The 23,552-nt window shown below is 41.7% G+C and overlaps 1 protein-coding gene across 13 annotated transcripts in view; it reads right to left on the reverse strand.

Moving 5' to 3' along the window:
* The window catches only part of col13a1 (collagen, type XIII, alpha 1), a 135,982-nt gene extending 112,994 nt beyond the window's left edge, over nt 1-22,988 (reverse strand). For 3 of the 13 annotated variants that reach the window (XM_074645568.1, XM_074645567.1, XM_074645569.1), the window contains exons 1-2: nt 22,235-22,980; nt 9,602-9,671 (exon numbers count right to left, since the gene is read on the reverse strand). In XM_074645568.1, the coding sequence (XP_074501669.1) occupies nt 9,602-9,671; nt 22,235-22,534 (370 nt within the window). In that variant the 5' untranslated portion in view covers nt 22,535-22,980. Of the gene's footprint in view, nt 1-9,601; nt 9,672-22,234 lie in introns of all 13 variants that reach the window. The other 10 variants (XM_074645561.1, XM_074645560.1, XM_074645564.1 and 7 more) reach the window with 7 other exon arrangements.
* Nucleotides 22,989-23,552: the final 564 nt, after the last annotated feature.

A 23,552-nucleotide genomic window follows, 5' to 3' on the forward strand; every position in this document is an offset into this window, starting at 1 on the left:
TCGTACATAAGCCAGAAGTTTGTGATGAAACGTTTCAGTTTGACTCAATCTGCATGATCAATTTAAGTTGGGAATGTTCTATATTTTACAGAATGCCTAAAATACAGAGTGACAGCCTTTTTTGCAGTCACAGCCTAACACCTCTTCCTAACTGAATGCAAAACGAGTAAACGAGCAAACATCAGATCGTTTCAGTTTTTCCCAATGAAGATGTCCTAGCCTGCTCCATGCAATAGCGATCAGGCAAAGCGACATGTCACTTGTTTGAAAAAACACTCACCCTGGCTCTATTTAAGCAAAGTTTTGCGCACCGCTAATCTATTTTCATTGATAAAAAAATCAAAGCTGAGAAAAACTGACAGCTGATCAATATCACTTTCTCTATGTATTATAGAGCGGAAATGCTCGTAGTATATCCGGACACTTTTTCGCGCTCCGTTCGTCAGAGTTTGCTCGGTCGTTTTATGTTAGGAAAAGGTGTTATATATATATATATATATATTTAAATGAAATTTGCACTACTGCTAAGTTCATTTCATACAAAATCATTACTAAATGGCAAAATATCAGCTTTGGGTTGCTGAAATCTTTTTTATAAATAATTCATGACAATGACTGACATATATTTGACTTCACGACATCTCTGACTGCATACATGCTGAAGATCAAACATTTTTACTATATTAAATTAGATATTTTTCAAAATAAAAGTCTGTAAAAGTGTATGATTCAACTTTTTCCCATGGTCTAGTGTTGAAAAGTTAACAAAAATCGCAATAAATTGTAATATCGGATCACAATACTTGCAGAATTGCAATACTTAAAAATCGCAATACATATTGAATCTGCACCAAAGTATCGTGATAGTATCGAATCGGGAGATAGGTGAATCATCCCAGCCTGTTATCAGATAACTGAACGAGTATGAAAAAGTGGCCCATAAACACTACATGTTAACCAGCAGTTATTACAAACCTGCGTTGATTTATTTCATTGTATTGTTAATCTGTTTCTGTTCCATAAAATCTATTAACTGCAACATTGTTTGACAAAATTAACATAAATCCAAGAGCTCTGCTGTGCTATCGGCTATATTGGCATTTAAAATGAACAATCAAGGAGAAGATTAGAGGTGACTAGAGGTTGTCTGAACTTAACTGCCACTCTGGCACACAGCCCCCGACACCTCACTGAGCTTTTCCAAAACAATGACATAAGCATTCCCTTATGTCATTGTTTTGGAAAAGCTCAGTTAACCCCGTATACACCGGAACACCACGCTGGCATTTACATTTTCCGACTCTGGAGGCCATTTTGGAAAAGCTGTCAAAGCATCAATGTTGCACTTCATTGTTTAAAGCCTGAAAACAGAGCCATGAGGAGGTGCAGAAGTCTAGTTTTCTCTCAGAACACTTGAATTACAATATGCTGAAAGGTTATTATGGAATTTTTGCACAATGATGCCACAAAACATTCTGCCTACTGAAGGTTTAATATTGTGTATTCGCAGACATTCTAGGTGCTTTCAGTAGTAGTAGTATTGTGTTTACTTTACTTGCTTCATTTCAGTGCCTGACTGTCAGGGCATGAAAGCTATAGTGGAAACTCTCCTGGCTGGTGATTCCAATATCACATCTTTGTATCCAGGTCAGATGTCAAAACAAATAGCCTCAATCGTTAGACTGTTGCTTGGTTCCTGTTATAAAGCATCCTCATGATGGGCTGTGAGAAGACAATAGCTGACCGGTAACACAGAAATATCATTTTATGAGTTAAATAGTAGGTACACCTGTACAAGTTAATACAATCCAAAACAGTATCAACTCTGCATTTTTGAAGATTGTTACGTTTTTGGTGACATTATTGTGTTCCTTTAACGGTGGATGAAGCAAAAACTGAATGTTGTCCCCTTGACAAAGACAGTATTACTTGCAGGGTTGTTGTATTGGATTGCATTAGATTGTACCAGTGTGCCTAATAAACCAGTAATTCAGTGTATGTGATAATTCCTTCAAATGCTTTTGGGTTGACCATGTCAGGTTTTGGGAAGTGGTCTGGAACTTAGCACTGGTTTGTTGAGACATAGCCCTATGCTAGCATAAAATGATCATAAAATAATTATTCTATTCATAATGTGATTGTTCACCAAAACATCCTTTTGTAGATGTTTTTGCTTTTATTCGTTAGCAGTAGTATTAATAAATACAGTAAACTAGAATGCTAGAAACACAATTTTGCAAATCCTACAAATCACAAAGGGCTAATATAAGTTACGGTACTCTTTAATGCCTCTTTACCTTTCCTGCCTCTCTCTTCTTTTTACTCATTCCACTTCCTCCTTGTTTGTCCGTATAACTGTCAGTATCCTGTCTTTTCCCTCTTCCCTGCCTCTGGCTGCCACATTCCTCCAAGTATGGCCACACACTGGCAGCTGCAATGTGAACTTATCACGAACGAAGAAAGGGGATCTGCCGTGCTCTCTTCCTGTCAGCACAGATGTCAAGGTGAACTTGGGGGACTCCTTAAATAACCAGCTTTGCGACCACCCTCCCACCCCCCAAACCCAAACCCACCCACCACCACCGTGTGAGCTGCCCAGATTATAGGAAGCCTCTTGTTTACAAGGACATCGTGGGGCTTTTCTTTTTTTTGCTGCACCTGTAGCTTCATCAAAGAGAATATTTTTACAGGATTTTACAAAGCAAGGCATCTGGATTACCTGGGTGGATCATATTTGACAAGTTTGATTTAAGCATGCAAAGTAAAAGAGATGTGAAATGTATCTAACCCTCTCCACGGCCCATGATGTGATTCAACAATGAGGACAGTGAGATGTGGTAAAGACTACCACAAAAAGCAGAATACTTTTGTCAAACTATGACTCACAAGGTCAAGAATGGACTTTCAGGCATCACGATATAGACACGGTTTTCACAATACGTTACACCAGTGTAATTCAATCACGATTTGAAATGATTCAAGGCACATTTGGTCAATAAAATCATTAGACCTTCATGATGCTAGACAGCGAAGCTTTCGAGCTTTCGTGGAACGCTGTGGAATGGCTCAATAGCGCCCCTTACAACATTTCAACGAAGCGGCCCTTGTGGGATGTTTCACCTAGATGTACGAAATGTAGTAGATGTAGATGTAACAGTGTAGTATGTACATATGAAGGGCTTGGAGTATTTCCAGCTCAGTCTCCAAGGAGGAGGGATTTTCACTAAAATGCTGCTGAGTATGTCAATTTACAAGAAAAAAAAAAAAACAACTAGAAATAGGAACCACATAACTTCTCTTCGCAAAGTTGGATCAACCTCATCACACCACAGATGCCACCGTTAAACACTGCGGTAACGTGAGCCGCAGAGTGCAAAATATATTCGTTATTTTTGCATTTTTTTAAGTTCATAAAAGAACACAGGAAGTACATGAAAGAAATATGTAAAGTATGTATCTTTCAGGGCCTTTGCCTCACTCAGTGGTCATCCTTACCATAATCAACTTACTTTAAGTACAAATAAATTCAGATGGCGGCTGGCGGTACCATGGTTTGGCACAATTTCTGAGTTTTTTCTTCCAAATTTATGACTTTATAATCTCAGAGAATATTCTTTTTTTTCCTCATAAATCTGTGAGTTTTTTTCTCCGAATAGTACCCCTCTCTGTGATTGTATATATACTTTTTTTTACCTATGGCCCTAATACGCCATCATATGTATTGACTTCAACTTGGGGAAAGTTGTGGCAAAGTTCCTGCCGCTACCTTTCAGTCAGTACACACTTTATAACCTTTATAAATTACTAGAGAAGTTTGCGGTGCCACTGGGATATTTTATGTGCATTTTTTAAGATTATAAATGCAACGTAAGATTTCAGGCAGTGTCTGACATTTCTTTAAATGCAGTAATCTAATGCCCTATTCTTACTGCCTGGAGATCCAGTTGCCCTCTACATGCACCCCCGTCCTAGAAGCCAGGGTTTGTACTTGGGGCAATAAAAAAGTCACATTGTTCCTGCATAGCGCTGTCTACACGTTGTCCTCCTGTCCTAACCAGTGTGCTATATTTACATCTCACAGATACAAGCACAGCTAAGCTCCTCTGGTATTATCATGAGATGGCTGAGAGTATAGAGCCAGTTCTGCTGGTGAGAAGATTCTGGTTTTTGAATTGTTTCGATGAAGCTTGTGGGGAAAAAAAATATTATGGATCAGCTTCAATCTGTTGGTCTGTCTGTTCCTCCATCCGTCCATGTGTCACAAGCAATGTTTGGGACACCATCTGATCAGATTTTGATGTAACTTTTGTTCAGTTCTGTTTGATGTTTCGACCGGAAATATGATTTATATGAAGTTTGAATTGTTGATGTCTTCTTGGGGACAACAAACTTACTGTTGACTCATATTTCAGGTACTATCAAAGTAAATAAATCAAATATGGGGGCTTATGGGGCCCTGCTACAGCTGCCCAATTTGCCTGGTTGGTAATCCAGTTAAGATTCTGACGGGTTTCAAACTGAGGAATCAGAATGAATCAGTGATATTTTACTTGGTGGGAAAGTGTCACTTTTCCCTGCAGCAGCTCTAGCGTCTTACATAGCATCAACAAACATCGACCTGAATGTCAGTAACCTGAAACTGAAACCACAATAACAATTGTGGATCTTTTGTGAATGTGTTTGGTGGATGAGTAACCGGTCTGAATGGGGTGAGGGCTGAGTTATGCCAACAATGCCAGGCTGCCAGGCTGCCAAGCTGTGCGGCTGGCAGGGCGAAGGTTGAGGGGATTTGGGGGGTCAGGGTAGAGGGGTCAGACTCTGTTCTGTGCTGGCTTCCCCTGGGATCCCAGCCAGGTAAACTTCCAGGTCCACTTCCTTCCTAAGAGGTGGCAGGCTTTTAAGGGCCTTAAACCCACCCGCCAGCCCTCCCATCTCTTTCCTACTGAACCCCACCCCCGCCCCTGTCTTCACCCAGCACTAATCCACCCTCACAGCCCTGCCATGTTCCATCCAACCCCGTGTGGGTGGGAGGGTTCATGTTATTGGCCAGTCCTCTGTAGAGGTGGGCCGACAATGGCAATGACAAGCTCGCCCGAAGATAGAAGTATGGTCATAGTCATAAAAATAGAAAAAACAATCATAGAACTGATTTTCATTAGTGTGGGTTTGAATGAAAACTATTAGAATCACGTGGAGGTCTTGTAGAAACATTTTGACACTTCTTATTTTGATAGTTTTTCGGCAGGAAACAAACACAGGCAGTAAAATGATCAGATATGCCAATAGTTACCGCAGCCAGACTGTCTGAACCACTTCATTCGGAGGTCGTTGGAGTGTACCCAAAATGTCAGTAATGATGAGTGATGATTGCAGAAAACTGTGTGCTCACACAACTACACTACGTACCAGCCCAGTATCCTGAAGAATTACATTATTGTTATATTATACGTTAAAGGGAATATTTGTAACTTTCAGAAATGCTTGTTAACAGCGACACCTGTGGCCGTTAAGTCAATGAAAGTCAGCGTCGAGCTTGCGCTTGCTCGCTCTAAATATACATGAACGAGCATCGCTCAAAACAGTGAGGCGACACACGTCAGCTAAAACCACAATATCACTCTATATTTCAGCTGCTTGGCAGTAATGTTAGCTGACCAGACGAAGGTCTCTCCATGAATCAATGCTGATCCTAGTGTTGGCTTTTCCTGCCTCAGCACAGGCTGAGGCAGCGGGGCTCCGCAGCGATTAACTTGTCGTCTCCACCCGCAGCCGGAGAGGGCTCTGACCGGGTGCCGAAGGAAGACACCGGCACCCGGTCGGTAACGAGTCGACACCGTTTCTTTCTGCTGAGCCCCGTCACTTCACAAGACACAGGAAACCTCTGTTGGTCTGGAGGACATTTATTTCTGCACAAACGTCCACTGTACATTCACTAGATATTCTCAGAGCTAAACTAACTCTTCTGCAGTGTGGAGTGACTCTTTCTGAGTGAAGGCAAGCAGGCAGCGGAGGAGAGACAGCGGCCCCACGCGAACGCGCATATGCGAGCGCGCATGTGTCCCGACCCGGTACATTTATACGCTTAAAAAGTTACAAACAGTCCCTTTAATATATATTTATGGAATAACGTATATAATTGAATAAAACAGTGAATGCTTGCACAAAATCAATCATTAATCCCAAACTGTGATCATCAGCTCTTGAATCTATCTTCAAAACCCCACATATTTCCAGACTCAAGCATGACTCCTCATTGATCAATACACAGAACACCCCCCCGCCCACCAATAGCTTGAAGTCCTCCTTCGGCATTGTGACGATGTGGCACAAAGCAACTAAATCCTCTGAGTCAGGGCTTCTTTGCTGAGGCGGAAATGCGATTGACAGGAGAGGGAGGAGGGGTACTGGTGTTTCACAATCCTTTCTCTCTCTCTCTCTCTTCTCTTTCGTCTTGTCCAAGAAGAGGTGCCACTCAGCCTCTCTCCATGACAACAATGTGGGGAATCAAGTCACTTCTCAGACTTTTGGGCCTGAATTCAAGACTATACTATGACATCCCTGCCATGTTCCTCTGCTCTTTACTTTGACCTGATGCACCACATGTACTACAGCATTCTAAATAAAAATGCAAACATTGTTTATGACGGGACGAGATCCATGTACATTCACGCTCATAAATCACTGTATAATATATACACACTGTATCCTTTGTCCTGGAACACAACAATGGCCTGATCTCATTGCAGAACATGAAAACACAGACAATCCAAAAGATCTGTTTATGTGACGACGAGGTACGCTTCCTCTGATAGTTACTAGAATAGATCTTACGATTATTTAAAGCTGCAAAATATATATTTAATGTCCTGTAGCACAACATGATTTTAACCTCTTTTACCCCGACGGTCCCGGTGTTAAAACACTGCCTTTAAAAACTTCATAAAAGGTCCTTAACGCTACTAAAACAACTCTCCAAGTGTATTTTGTCCAAATAATGTTTGTTTGGCAATGATTTCAATATTTTAGTTTCAAAATCAACGCACGAGAAATTGTATTTTTACTTTGTTTTTAACCGTTTTTTATATTGAATGTGCATACTGGACTTTCGATTATTTTTTGTTATCTTATTTACATTGTTATTGATCTTATTTTATTATTATCTAAGTTTTACTTGATCATATTTCATTATTATAACAAAACGACTCCATTTGGAGTCAGAATTATACAATTTAGTTGTTTTTATTGATTTTATACTGAGCACAGTGGTAGAATGTGATGATGCACAGGGTACATGTCATGGCCAAAGGCTCCATTGTGTGCACATAGTCTCCTGTAGTGGATATCAGTAGTATTTTAGAGCCAGATTCCCTTTCAAGAGGTAGAAAACCCATTTGGCACACTTTGGGTATCCAAGTGGCCAAATGGAGAGTCCGCCTGGTCCTATCCTCACTAAAACCTTTGTAGAATCTATGTGCTTTGTGTTATTTATATCTGCTTTGGCACAGTTGTAGTCAAGGAGTTGCTGAATGAATTTATTGGCATCTCTGTGCATGGCATCATCGGTCTATTGTGGGTCTTCAGAGGGCTAACATTGCTTTTACAGTTTCTTCAAAAACCGTAGTTGCGTACACAACTTCAACAAAGCCATTATGTGTCAGCGAGTATAAGCACTCTAAGGGAAGAGCAGCAGTGATGACTGCTTGCAGTGAGCAACAGCAGTAAGAGTAAGCTGAGCACTGACAAAGAGTGTGATGTACATAGTGGAATATGTTACATGTGAGTGTCAGATCACTCCAGTTGTCTGCCTGAGTCAGCTCACAGGCTTTGCTCTATTATCACTATCCCTCATACCCCATCCTGGTCCAACCCTAATAGGGCCATACCCAACATACCCAGACTGTTGATATGAGGCCCACTCAGCCATAAGCAATGTGTCATCTCCATCCACTTAAAGCAGCGCACATGTTACACATATTTTTAGGCCTATTGCTCTGTTTCATGGTTATGATAAACATTTGAAAGACAACAGACTCTGTGGCACCTTTGAGGCCTGAAGTGTCTCAAATTCTGCAGCTCTACTTTTAGCAAGTTCATTTTTCACAAGCTGCTCAGAAATAATACTCAGTGGCCTTCAAATGAAACACCACGACCCCCAAAGTTACAACTATAGCTATGTCTGAGAACTACACAGAAATGATATATTCATCTTAACTTTTGGTACAACAGAAACCTTTATGATATAGATTGGTGGTAAAAAAATGTGATTGGGTCATTCTTATAGGTAGCATAAACATGCTCAATATACACATATGCAAGAAACTGCATGTTTTTCGCCCCCAAACTGCATTTGATTATCATAAAGTGGGCATGTCTGTAAAGGGGAGACTCGTGGGTACCCACAGAACCCATTTTCAATCACATATCTTGAGGTCAGAGGTCAAGGGGACCCCTTTGAAAATCGCCATGCCAGTTTTTCCTCACCAAAATTTAGCGTAAATTTGTATCGTTATTTAGCGATCTTCCCGACAAGCTAGCACGACATGGTTGGTAACGGTGGATTCCTTAGGTTTACTAGTTTCACGTAATATCAGTTAATTCCCAATACCTTGAAAACTGATATATAATACAGTGGATCTGTGGACCTCTGTGTCTTTTTTTTGTCCCCCATCACTTACATTGAAATTGCAGTGAGATGTGATCTCTTAAGGGCCGGTGTGAACATGATGAATGATTACAGCAAGCAAAACCTGTTTCAAAGTCCATATGAGCACCTGACTATTGTTTTAAGACTGACGTGAAAAATTGCAAATCTATCCTTTAACACACATGTGATTTCCTACAAAAACATCCACCTCAGAGAAATATTAGACAATAGTGCTTTTTAGGTGGTTGATACGTTTTTTTTAAGTAACTTCCAACACAAAAACCTGAAAACATTTCTCAGCCGACCATTACAGTCATCAGTGGACAAGTCACATGAAGCTGTAAAAGTGCCAGACCATCTGGCAGCTCTGAGTTGAAAGACTTCCACACCTGCAGCAACTGGAGGATCTCCTCTGAAGCTGCAAGCAAACCGCCACCTTAACAGGCATTCACGAGCCATCTCACAGACACTTACCGCCATGTTAAAACACTAACAGACCAATTAGCACTAATGTGTGGTGGCTGGCTCCTCCCCCTGTTCTCACAGGGCTGTGTCACACACACACACACACACACACACACACACACACACACACACACACACACAGTAGAAAATCCTGGAGTTGTCTGTCCATATTCGAAGCTAAACAACATTTCTATTCTAAGTTTTCAATAACTACAGCTCCAATCGAATGCAGAAATCACCACTGGCATGTCTGAATATTGAATATCCAGTGTAACAGCAGCTCTGTAGTGACCACCTTTAGGAATGTATGAAGCTACACTTGCAGACTTGCGTTGAGTGGTGATGACCTTGTATTTGACTAATAGTTTGAATAGCCAAATGCAGCTTCTCATCCGTGTTCGGTGTCAGTCAGGGAGAGAAGTCGAGAAAACGTGGAGGGGTGGATGGGTGGATGGGTGGATGGGTGGATGGGGGGAGGGCTGAGGAACTTACCTGGTGGACACAGGCAGTTGTGGGGAGCCTCTCTCGCCTCCCGTGTTTTCGGTAGTCGCGCTGCAAGCTTCTGCACGAAAGGGAACAGAAGAAGAATGTTAGAGCCCACTAACATTTTAACATTTTGTTTATGGAGCCCTTAAAGCTTCAGTAGGCAACAAGTTTTTGGGCATCACTGGGCAAAAATTCCATAATAACCTTTCAGCATATTGGAATTCAAGTGTTCTGAGAGAAAACTAGACTTCTGCACCTCCTCATGGCTCTGTTTTCAGGCTTTAGAAAATCTTCTAGCCCGTGACGGGAGACTTTGACCAATCACAGGTCATTTCAGAGAGCGTTCCTATTGGCTGTGCTCCGGCTGGTGGGCGGTGCTTGGTATTTCCTCAACTGTTCTCAACATGACTGCCGGGTCACAAACTTTCTCATTTTACAGCTAAACAGTACACTACAAGATGTTTCTGAAACCATTTGAGGAGAGAAATAGGCATTAACGTAACATAATATTGATTCATATTTGATCAATTTTTAAATCATATCTGCTCCATTTCTACCCACTGCTGCTTTAATACTCAATCCATCAAAAAACAACCTAACTAACTAACAAAACAATCTCAACTCAAGGTCCACTTATTCGTTATTTCGAGACTTTTTGACTGTATTACATTGAATATGTTTACATGCACACTCATATTCCACTATTATTTTGAATATGACAATATTCTCAAATTTTATACAGATCACGTTAACAGCAAATTCCGTTTGGATATTCTGGATAAGGCCTTACTCTGAATGGAGCATTTTCAGATTAAGAAGTGTGATATGCTGATATTATTTAGGAGCATTCTTTGGACATACGTATATAGCACGTTCAGAATATGCATCTCAATTTGTGTTTTTACAGTTTGCAACACACGGCCTGTTGCGTGTTTACAGTCAGCTCTGGGCGTTGAACGCAAACCGACCAGCCGACAGTTTGCAGAGATGCATGTCCAAAAGAAAAGAAGGAGAAACACACCAGCTCTGAACATTATGAAAGACTTGAATGTCAACAGGTTTTTGGATATGTGCAAAAATCGCAACACATGTCTATTATTCTTTCAATGTTTAGCACAAGGCCCGCCAACACCCTTTAGTCTTTCTCCAGATACCAAAGTGTGACAGTTGACCTCATTAGAGAAACAAAAGCCTGCATGCGATTTGACCCTGAACAGAATAGAAAACCATCCGTGTACATTCTCCGCAGTATAGCGGTCAGTCCCACTGGTGCTGGGTACTAGCAGAGCAATGCCAGTGCGGGCTGTTTAGAGGCCTGCAACAGGTGCTGAAGGGGATGTTATGAAGGCCCTGTCATTCTGAGCACTGCTGCAGTATTCTGGGTACAGCCTGTTACCTCCGTGTGACTGTTATCCCCCGTTTGTGGGAGGACGGTGCACCTGCTGCCACACGGACGATTTAAATGTTGGTAGCCCTCCTGCAAGTTTTGTGATTTGTTTGTTGGTGCATTTGTTTTGGTTAATTACTGACATATCCATACTGTTTTTTTGTTTGTATTATTTAAAAAAAAAGTCTGGTCAGCCATTATATATGTTCCCCCAGTTTGTTAGGTCAGATTAGTCTTTTCGGGTCTATTCAATTTATGTTGAGTTAGCACAGTTATGTTTAGTTGACCTCTTTTATGGGCCCTAGAACTTTGTTACTAATCACCTGTGACTCCTCATGCCTGCCAGCTTAGTCCCTCACAATGGCCATGGGTCCAACCAGGGATCATTAAAGTGTAGCGCTTTCTGCACCTTTTTATAAAGGTAGCGCCCTGTGTTCGTAGAACTTAATTCCCAGGTTGGTTTTAGTTAAACCCTTATTCCTGTTGTTGCTTTATTTTAATAACCCATAATTATTTCCTCCCCATTTCTTATATGTGACTGCACTGTGGTTATGTTTATACCTAATAAAAACCACATAACAAATATGTCCCCAACAATTTACTCAATTTATTAACTAAAAGGGAATGATATCAAAAATATGTAAAATAAAAAAGGTTCACAATACTCTCAATAATAGTATACCAAGAAAATAGTACTTTGACCTTTCACAGAGATAAACAAGTCAGTATTAACCCAAGTTAATCTTCTATGTTCCTTTAACCTTCTGGGGTCACTAGCATATATGTCACCCTTTAATGTACTTAGTCTAGCCCAAAATAACATAAAGCAGTACCAAAGGATATGCAATGAACTCTTATGATTTCTTTTACTTTCACCAAAAATAACCTGGTGGGCCCACACACACACACACACACACACACACACACACACACACACACACACACGCACACACAAGCCGCAAACAGCAAAGGACCATTAATGAAAACAACCCCCTTGCAGGCCTGGTCGAGGCTTGGGAACGTGGTGGCCAAAAACAGTTGAGACGTTTTGCTTTGAGCCAAATAAAAGCTGAGTACTCACGTTAGCGTAGCAGAGTTTGTGTCACAGAGTCCTAATGTTGCACCTCTAAGATTAGTGCAAAAAGCTAGAAAGGCTGATAGCTGACCATGGCAGTCCGATGGGTGAAACCTTCTTTCTCCCGCGTTGCCAAAGGAGCTACCAGGCTTTTATCCAGGTCACCTGGAGGCTATCTGGGCAGTCCAGAGTGTCCTTCAGCGGTAGTTAGCTTGACTAGTTAGCTGGAAAGGCTAAAGGCGCAATATCAGTTACTGCGTTGATACACTGAACTACTCGCAACGTATACATTCGGCGTTTCACTGGCTTGCAGTCCTAGGCTCTAGTTTTTACAGCACTATAACTTACAAACACTTTAAACCATAAATCTCTAATTACTACATCTCTTTTCGTTCCACTCGCTTCTCTCCAACTCCTGCGTCCCGCCGCTCCCTCGCCCCACAGCCAATCACAACCAGGTAAAGTGACATGACACATAAACAACCAATTACATGTAATAAAATTAAACAATATAGGTTGTACTCAAAGTAAACCACATGCTCACCAAGTACACTGCAACCAATGTGTATATTGAACTGAACATGTAAATATTAACCAATACATATTTATTCTGAGCAGAACCACCAGGAAACTGGTAGTAGACCAGGAAACCAGCCACAATGGCACTCAGGGGCAGCACAAATTGCCTTGGGGCTACAAAAGCTTCAGTAGGCAGGATAAAAACTAGACTTCTGCTCCTCCTCATGGCTCTGCTTTAAGGCTTTAAAAAATCTAGCCCGTGACGGGAGACTTTGACCAATCACAGGTCATTTCAGAGAGAGAGTTCCTATTGAGCGTTCCTATTGGCTGTGCTCTGGCTGGTGGGCTGTGCTTGTTATTTCCTCAGCAGATCTCAACGTGGCTTCCGGGTCACACATTTTCTCATTTTACAGCTAAGCTTTAGAAAATCTAGCCCGTGACGGGAGACTTTGACCAATCACAGGTCATTTCAGAGAGAGAGTGTTCCTATTGGCGACTGGAACTTTTCAAGATTTCCTGGAGATTTCACAATGGCTACCGTGTCACAAACTTTCTCATTTTACAGCTAAACAGCACACTACAAGATGTTTCTGAAAACATTTGAGGAGAGAAATAGGCATTACAGTAACAGAATGTGGATTCATATTTGATCAGCGCTGCCTAGTTTGACCGCTTGGTTGGAATTTGCGAGTGATCGACAGCCGGCTCTCATGGACGGCAGCTGGACAGCAGACTCCAGATCAGCTCTTACTGCTTGTTTTCCTCTGGTCTGTTAAATCTTGCAGATGCCGTTAGGAGCACCGGAGGACACAGAGGAACATGATTTTTTTTCTTCAGATTACCTGTCTCATGCACTACTGTCAGGATATAGTGTCCGTTTTATAAAAATGCCTTCTTTATTTAATCATATTTGCTCCATTTGTACCCACTGCAGCTTTAAGGCGAAATGCGTAACATTTGCTTGTCCGTTTTTCGTGTTAATGGACGAATGTGTACAGTGTCATCTGAACATGTCTAAAGCCTGTCGTTGTAGAGTGGAGTAAAAAATATCGTCTTTAAAAGCATTGTCGGTGTCGCATGATAAGCCAAGTTCAAAGGGTTTAAGACGCTGTATCCAACAAGCATTTAGTTTGAAGCTTATTAAGGCCTTAATAAGCATAAAGGCAGAAGAGAAACCAGATAAAACAACTCAAAAATAAATATATGTCCCACATGCCTTACATGAGTATTTCATCCCTTAAATAAGGGGTTGGCTATGAAACACCCTCTTAAAAAGCTATGACTGCCTCAAAATAACCCGGGGTTCCAAAGTTAAGTTCTCTCGTCATTCAGAAGTCTCATGCAGAATCAATTGCAGCAACTGCACTCTGCAGGCACACATTTCCCCTTAACCCGCTTCGTATTATTCATGAATACTTCCAGGAATTCATTTGGTTGCTACTGGCAGACCCCACAACTCACAACTGGAGAAGTCTTTAGTGAGCCTAATCCCGAGAGCCAGAGCTCTCTGTGGTCCAACCTGAAGCAACACAACTGAAAGACACATTCTCCAAACTAGATAATGGAGGTAATGCAGAGTGGAGATTCAGCTCAATTGTAACAAAAAGAGCTGCACCCATAACCACATCAACGCTCACAACAGAAGCAGAGTCTGCCAGAGGGAGAGTAATGTAATGTCATTAGCCTTTAACTCGTGTTGTCACTTATACATTCTCCTACAGTCTAATGACTGTGTGATACATAAATTATACACTGTTTTGCTCTGTATGAAACATTAATCTCATAAACTGAGGTAAACTTCAACGAGTAGAGCCAAAGAGCCAGTATTTAACGTAAAGGTTAACTAGCAGGAATCTGTGACTGGCAGAGAAGGAACTCTAGATCTTACTCTGAGTCTTAATCCTGACCTTTTGAGACAAATAACATAATTACCTCCGCCAAGGAGGTTTTCAGCTCAGTGTGTCTGGTTGTCTGTCTGTCAACAGGATTACGGAAAAGCTGCTGGTCCGATTTACATGGCGCTTGGTGGACAGGTGTAGCCTGGGCCAAGGAAATATATCAGGACAGAAGATTTTGGTCATATTGCCCAGCCCTAGTGGATACACACATTATTGTTCATTTGCTATAAGACATTCAGAGTCTGGGTCGGGACTGCCCGCACAAACAAACATGGAGGTGGCAGAGGACATCAGAGATAGCACTATTACTGGAAGTAGTGAGTGTGACTTCTCTGTGGAGTGATTCATCTGAGAAGAAGGATTGCTTCTTTGGCTCCACCCACTGAGCCTTAACTCAACCAATGAAATTACTTCAGCGGGAACTAATGCAGCATCCTAATAGAGATGTTCTCTGTGTGTGTGTGTGTGTGTGTGTGTGTGTGTGTGTGTGTGTGTGGTAACCCGATGCCAGAGTTTTTTAATGTGGTTTTAACAATTCTATTTTAAAAGGGTGACAAACTACTATCCTGTAGTACTGTAAGACCTGACACTGCTGCTACAGACACTTCCTGTTATGGTGTTCTCAGTCCTGACCTTCACTTCACTTCATTTCTTAGCTTCATAGAAAGCTGAAGTGGAACCAGAAATTCCTGGTTCTGTTTCAGAAGTAAAAAACAAAACAAAAAAACAATTCAAAATCACACTGTGTAATAATGCAAATTATTATTAAATTAAACTATGCTCCAAACAATGTAATTTCATTATGTATAACATTAAAGGATGTGAACATGTTCTAGTAGAAACCCAAAGTACAGGTATGAACCTGGAAATGAGCATGATATGTCCATTTTAATATATGCTGCTGTCATTGTTTGTTATTATTATTTATTACGCGGGTTTGTTGAATACTCAATTCTGATTGGTCAATCACAGCCTTCTACGGTCTGTTATTTCTTTATAGCAGACCGTTGCCATGTATAACAGACCGTTGCTATGGGCGCAGTTATGATGTCGGAATTCTGGAGGAACATTATCGATTTCTTAAGTAAGTAGCCGTGTAATAAGCAGGATAATGTACAGCTAGCGGGTCATTGTTGTGAAAGAATCCCCTTCAGGGCGATGAGAGTCGGGGTGCAGCATCGCCCTGTCCAGGTTTCTCTCACAATAAAGACCGGCTCGCTGTGCATTATCCTTTACATGTAAACAAGTACTCCCTGGAAACACTACTGATATTGAGTGGATTATCCTGGCAAAATAAAGACATGCTCTGCACCACGTTTTCTTGGGAGTTTAAGTGTTTTGAATGCTAACAAGTTACATTTTATTAAACTCACAAAGTGTTTGAATTCATTATTATTATTGAATTATGGATCATAAACTCCCAAAAGACCAATGAAAGAAACCCTCAATGAGAGATTGTAATGAGTTTAAGAAGCAGCTAGCATAGATGTGATGTCAGGTCTTAAGCTCTCTATACATTTTACCCAATAGAGATGCTACCGTGGGGCTTTAGTGTGAATTCTGTATCCCTTTTAGACTGCACTTGATTTATCTAACAGGTACACTATTAGCACACGGGTATCATCAATCACGCTGACCTAAAGCATTTAATACTGTGTCATGAAATGTCTTGTCGAATCTTTCCTTCTGGACAGTGATGTGATTTTTTTCCATGAAGAAAACAAACACTACATCGCTCGCTGTAAATCCTTACTGTGCTGTAGATCTTTAGAATATCTATCACTGTCAGCGTGCCTGTTTAGTCTCAAGCTCAACTGTAATGTGTCATTCAGGAAGGCAAAAGAAGTGACTGTCAGAGTGTTTGTGTGTGTGTGTGTGCGCATGTGTGTGTGTGTGTGTGTGTGTGTGTGTGTGTGTGTGTGTGTGTGTGTGTGTGTGTGTGTGCAGCCAGCCATCACTACCTGTGCTCTGACAAAGTGCAGAGGTGGCTCAGGCACTTCTACTTGAGTGTGCTGTTTGCATTAGGCTGTCTGATTAGCACATGGGTCATTTATTTATATATTTATACACACACACACACACACACACACACACACACACACACACATCATAGAGGAAGTACATGTATGTGCATGTATTTGTGTTGTATGCATGTATGCACAGAGTAGTGATTTGGCTGGCAGGTCTGTGGGGAGCAGAGTGAGGAAACCGGGGCAGGGGGAGACTATATTTTTCACGTTTCTACACCTCACACCGTGACCTCCAGCTCCCATCATGCCTCTGCACTCACTATGCGCGCCAGGCTTCTCTACCAGGTCTGCAGAGAGCACTTTGTGGTTAATTGTAAATGTTAAAGGGGGCCACGTTTGGGGGGCGAGATAACGACAGAGGGAGGTGGGGAGGTCGAGGCTATTGTCAGGGGTGTTGTTAATATTATGGCAGTTGTTTTTCGGGGAGGTACAACTGAATTCAAGGACCTCACAAAGCTTATTCTTAACTAGGACACCTGTTGAGAATTTGCAGTTAAAAGGGGGCTGTGAACCTTCATAAATGCTATTTAGTTTATTTCATTTTCAAAATCTATGTTTTGCTCACACAGAGAAATTATTTTTTACCGTGTGATGAACGAGAGAATATTATTTTGTAAAAACCTGCACTGACACCTGTCTCCTTCTGCTTTAAAGCTGCTAATCATTCCACCATCAAATGTTATGTAACATACAACAGATCAATACTAATCTCCATTAAATACAGAGCCAGAAGCAGGACATGGTTTGCCTATAGCGTAACATTAGCACATGAATGGAAGCAGGCGGAAACGGCGTGCCTGGTCCTGTCCAATGTGCAATACAAAAATAGATATTTCTTGCCAGATATGGTTGGTGAGTACAGATTTCGGTTTTGATCTTGTTGGTACCAAACCTCACTGTGACGACAAGACTCCTGGAAGCTGTGCGACCGCTGCACGGACTGTTGTTCAAGAAATAGTTCCAAAATGTACATCCCCCTAAAATCACAAACTACTATTACATTTATAGTTACATTTCTGTTTAGGTATGCACCGATACCGGATCGGATATCGGGCCGATACTGACTCAGATAGCTGGATCGGATATCGGTGAAAATGGGGCCGATCTATTAAATTTATTCTATATTCATATACTATCTATATGATATGATGGAATTTTAATTCCTGTTTATGCCAATTTGTTGGTGTAAAATCCACTGAATTTATATCTATATATTTATTTGTTACATTTTGTTTTACAAAGTTAAGAAAGTGAAACCAATCACTTCTACACAGTGAGGCATACAGCTTATTAATTAAAAAACTGCTATCAGATCGGTACCCGGTATAGGCCAATGCCCAAAGCCCAGGTATCGCTATTGGGACTGGAAAAGTTGGATCGGTGCATCCCTATTTCTGTTTTCATTAAGCAAGATATAATGTGCACCAAGTCAGGCTAGCTGTGTCCCCCCTGCTTCCAGTCTTTATGCTAAGCTAGGCTAACCACATCCTGACTCCAGCTCCAGAGACACGAGATTGATATCCATCCCCTCAATGTTGGACTATTCTTTCAAATGTTTGAAATTTAAAATCGATCCACACTTGATGTTCACTGTAATGGGTTTTACAATTTAAAACGTAATTATTCCATTATTCAGTGTCTTTCTTATTGTCTCCAATAATGTTTGTCCATCTCTAAATACTTTCTGACCTCTCTCTGATTTCTGTGGCTCTCAGCTCCAAGCGTATTGGTTCCTACTGAAGATATACACCTTAGAAAACACCTCACAAATGTACATTTTTTTCGTTTTCTTTTTTAAAGAGGCTAAATTATTTCCTAAAACAGCTGTTCAGTTTAGCTTTTAACAAACATTACTCAAACAGGAGGAAATAGTTTATTTGTTTGGGACTATTTTCAGCCGCAGATTAATCCACATTTGGTGCTCCAGTGAGTATAAGTGGCATGTGGCACCGATAAACTATGATAGACAAAATAAACTGTGTTCATGGGAATGAAGCAACGGTGTTGCTCATTGATGTGTTTTTAATAGTTTGCTTTGAAATGAGTTATTTATTCGTAATGTACACAGCCTCATACCCAGGCACGATAACTGCAAAACGAAATTGACTACAAACATTACTCAATAAAGCTAATGGATTCTGCTGTGATCCAAATTTGAGTGAACTAATAAGGAGCAACTCTGTGCTGCTGGAACGGGGCACATTTTCCATAACAGAGGAAGCTGGTCATCATTGAAGGAGACAGGAAGGTGGATTCTGGATAGTGTTGGGTGAAAGTACCACAGGCGTCTCTCTCTCTCAGCAAAAGGACACATCTGTGCTTGTGTCCATTAATAATGACTATTTATACACTCAGAGCTAAACAAAGAGGCGGGCTGCATCGCCCCAGGCCCCCGTCTGACGGAGAGATCCTCCTCACTGGGCCCCACGGAGGAGCTCCAGAGCCAGGACTGTATCACAAGCACCTTTGATTGTCCTTTACTACATCAACCCCACTATAGGGGTGTAAGAAAATATCCCAAAAATCGAATATCGCAATTTTATGTTTTGTGATACTGTATTGATTCTCAAAAACCCTGAATTGATTTTTAATTAATAGTTTACATGCAAAGATTAACTCAGTCAAAACTTTACTTCATTTGCAAAGAGATGCGCCCTCCCAGTGTATATGCCCTCTAAAAGTAGTGCTATGTTTTAACAGGGACTTTGATGAATGCAAATGCAGATCCCACTGCTCTGATTGCATAAAACTTTTTATTTTTACTCAGATTTTATGCATATGGTGGCGTGTTCTTTATGCTATGACGGTTTTCCTAAAATTAGATTTAAAAAATCTCAATATATCGCAATATATTGAATCGTAACCCCTGTATCGTGATACGTATCGTATCGCCGGATTCTTGCCAATACACAGCCCTACACCACTATGTTGTATTTGTGAACACATAGTATATGAAGCAGTACAACTGTATTGCTTTTCAATGATGAGTGCTGGCTTCTCATTGATGGTTATTCTGAATATATATATACAGTATAATCCTATCTGTCCCCTCAGAGCTGAAATAGCCAGAGGGCTGTGTGTCACAAAAAAGGTGTTAAGGAACAGTTGAGTGAGACATGATGATTGGTAATGATCTCATGACTGTGTGTTAAGAACCGAGCTGGAGTTAGGATGAGGTCAGACAATTCTCACTCCAACTCGTCACGTACCGGTCACTCGCCCTACGCTTCAAACTATGACACTCTAGGCACCCCTCTAGCGTCAGTTTTGGACGTGTCAGGGACGGCGTGTCAGTTTCTGCTTGTTACACCCATAGTGTCATTAAAAAAATTAACTTATGTGTTGACAGGAAACATATGGTTTCTGCTTGTTACGTGCATAATGTGTCTTTTCAAAAATAAACTTACAAAGTAGGTAAACTTAGTTTTTAGGTTTACTTGGTTAGGCTTACGAAAAGATTGTGGTTTGGGGTTCAAATAAGGATGCTTGCTACGTAACTTACGTACAGGGCAGTAAGGTTAAGTTACGTAACAAAACTATGGTAACTATGGTTTCACACAGGACATGAACAGCGGTCTCCTGGGTGAAAGTCTCTGTTTGTTTAACCCGTCTGTCCACCCCGACCTCCTCCCTACGTGGACTTTCTTGCTCTTGATACTACGTCAGTTGCTCCGAGCGTCTAATAATGACCCAGATGGGTTCGCATTGGAGTTGGTTGAAAGCCTGGCGCGTCTCATACTGGCGCTAAAAGGGTGCATCGGCGCGTCAGTATCAGACGCTGAGGGGCCACTGTCCAAGCAACGTATTTCAAGAGTTGGGTCAGCTTAACTTAGCATTAGAGACCAGAAGCAGGAGGAAACAGCTATAGCCTAGCTCTGTTCAATGTAGAAAAATACACCTTCCAACACCTCTAAAAGCTCTCTGATAGAACAAAGCCTCTGCCCACCAAACATTTCTGGCCACCCGAGCTATATGGAGCCGTCGCAAAGAGAAGTCCTGGGCAGATGAATAAACTGGTCATGAAATGTTTAGGTACATTTCTGTTAATTGGGGTCGGGGGTTAAGGAGAGTCTTCAACACATCCTGACTTCAGCTCTGAGATAGATTGGTATCGATCTTCTCATCTCACAAGAATGCGAACATTTCCCAAAATGTCTCGACAATAAATCATCAGTCAGCTCATCAAATTATCACTTTATATCATCTTCCAAACATAGAGCATCTTTTTTTCCTGATAATTGCTATCATCAAATTTTGACTCAGGCTAACATGGGGAGTGCAATACTGCCGTTATCCCAACAGCACCCTGGTAAGTGTATTATACTGGCCCTGGTGAAAGGGGTCAGGGTGGAGTGGGGTGGTGGGGATGATAAAAGTAAGACCAAAGCAAACGGAGGAAGGGAAAACAGGGTCCTTGCCTGACTTCAATCACTGTGGAAGAGCTTGTTAGTGTAGCTGTGGAAGTGGTCAATGAAAGGGCAGAACGGAGGGCCACTTTGAGAGCAACAGATGTGAAAGAGCCAGAGAGAGCTCCTCACACGGGATCTCTGTGAAGATGCACTAATGATATTTATGACGCACGTCCAACTTGCTGGTAACGGTCTAATTGAGAGATGTGCATGAGCATTGTATGAATTTGTCAGTCTTTGAGTATACAGACATTCTGGTACCCTTTATAGCTTTATACTTGGTGGCTTTATTAATGATTAATAAAAGCATCTACTAACGCTTTATAGATCAATTAGAAGCCATTAATAAGAACAACTCTGAAGTTATAACTAACAAGTTATTTGATTTAACTACAAAAAATCTGTTGTAGAATGCAGTATTAGTTTATTACCAGCACATTACCCAAAAAACATAAGAAATAACTAATAAACCACCTTAAAAGTAAATACTAGTCTTATTCCATGAAGACTAAATCAAAAATAGTGGACTACCATCCTTCTTTCCAATCCTTCCGACACTATCCATCAAAGTGACATGCTCTAAGTCCCATCTGACGTTGCAGCATAGTTCTATAGATTTATCTATTAATAATTAGTTTGAGGGATTTAAACATGGTAACTGAAAGATTGTTATGTATTTTCATGTACTGTATCTGCTTTTTCAGGGTAAAAACCTCATGAGATTGACCAACTACGCTAAGAAGGTTAAAAGTGACCAACTACAGTATAAGGGTTTTTACCCCTTAAGCCCTTAGACAGTGCAGACAATCTCTTAAAACCCATGAAATCCATTACTATCCATTAATTTACCCCAAATCTGACTTAAACATATAAAGACCTTTACACCCCGAACATATTTCAGACCCCTAACCAAAACGACCTTGGTCACACCATGAATGGGTAACCTGATGAATTTTTTTTTTTCAAAAATATCAAATTAATCTATAATTTAAGGAGAAAGTATCCCTTAACATAAATTTAAGATGTGTTAATTAGGGGCGTTTGAAATTAAGTTTTCAAGGGGTTTGATTTGTATCTTTTCAAATGAATGAATTGATGAATTAGAATGATCCCTGGGTAAGTGTTGGGTGTGTGTTTAAGTTAAATTAAGGATTAATTAAGGGTAGCCTTTTGTACAGACCACTTGTGGAATGAGTCACACTGAAGGGCAACTTAGTTCAACCACAACAAAGTCAAACTCTTCCTCTCTTTGAATAAATTTGCTGCTTCTGAAAAGCTTTGGATGATGTATATTTGTGAAGTGAAGCGCTGTCTGGCTCACCTCGTCCAGGATGTGGTCCAGCCGGCCCATGATAACGGGCTCCACCTGCTCCAGAGACCCCATCCAGGCGGAGAGCTGCGCGTCCCGCTGCTGCTGCTCCAGACTTACTATCCGGGACTGCAACTCCGACGTCCGCACTAAAACCAAAATGCAAAATCCAAGACACAGGACCGACACTGCGATACACGTCGTGACGCCTGACAAATCTCTCCAGTTTCTCCACAGAGGCCGTTTAGACGGATGATCGCTCCTCTCCTCACCAGGGATACCCGCGACTCCACACTTCTGATCCTTGAGCATGTTTAGACCTCTGATTCTGCTTTTATCCACACGGAAATCCCTCAATTCATCAAGAGGAAGAGCAGCAGGAGGAGAGGGATCCTAACGACCTGCAGACGCTGGAGCTGGTCAGAGACTGTCTCTCTCTCTCTCTCTCTCTGTTGGGGGGAAGTTTTGTCTTTTTCTTCAAACTGTCTCCAAACTACCTTGCTGCACTCAGATGAGCAACTACATCAAAGTTAGAATAGGAGACATTGTGTAGATGGACAGCAGTCAGTCAGTCAGTCAGTCAGTCAGTGATGATCCTGATTCACAGAGACAGACTCAGTATTCCTCTGCTTTGCTCTGCGCTCCGCTCCGTTTCTCCCAGTCGGTGCTTCTTCTCCTCTGAGCGACTCCACAATGTGCCGCAGCTCAGCTGGCAGTGCGCGTCTCTGAAACCCGAGACCAGCCTCTCTCTCTCTCTCTCTCTCTCTCTCTCTCTCTCTCTCTCTCTCTCCCTCTCCCTCTCTCCTCTGCACAGCTCTGGATGCCTCGGGCTCTTTGCTGCGCACAGTGTGTGTGTGTGTGTGTGTGTGTGTGTGTGTGTGTGTGTGTGTGTGTGTGTGTGTGTGTGTGTGTGTGTGTGTGTGTGTGTGTGTGTGTGTGTGTGCTCCTCCTCTGAGAGGCTTTAGGTTAAATGCCGGGTCTGGATTCGTGGCCGTGTTGCTGCCCCCTTTGATCCGCAGCACTTTGGTGAGGGATATTTTTAGGGGTGCGCAAAGCGAGGACGCACAGTCAGTCAGTCAGTCAGTCAGTCAGTCACTGACTGGTGTACTGACGGGCATGCTGACAGCACCGCTCCGCTCCAGGCAAACCAACCCGGCACTCTGCTGTCCTCGGCCCGGATGCGGTTCTGTTTGGAAGAGGACCTGCTGGATGCTGGATGATGTTGTGCGCGCTGCGCGGAGAGAATGGAACACCAACCTGTTGCGCACCAGACTAGAGCTACTGTATGCAGCCTGTTGTCTCATATCATCTTCATACCAACATGGACATC

The sequence above is a fragment of the Sebastes fasciatus genome, chromosome 9, assembly GCF_043250625.1.
Source record: "Sebastes fasciatus isolate fSebFas1 chromosome 9, fSebFas1.pri, whole genome shotgun sequence".
Classification (NCBI taxonomy): domain Eukaryota; kingdom Metazoa; phylum Chordata; class Actinopteri; order Perciformes; family Sebastidae; genus Sebastes; species Sebastes fasciatus.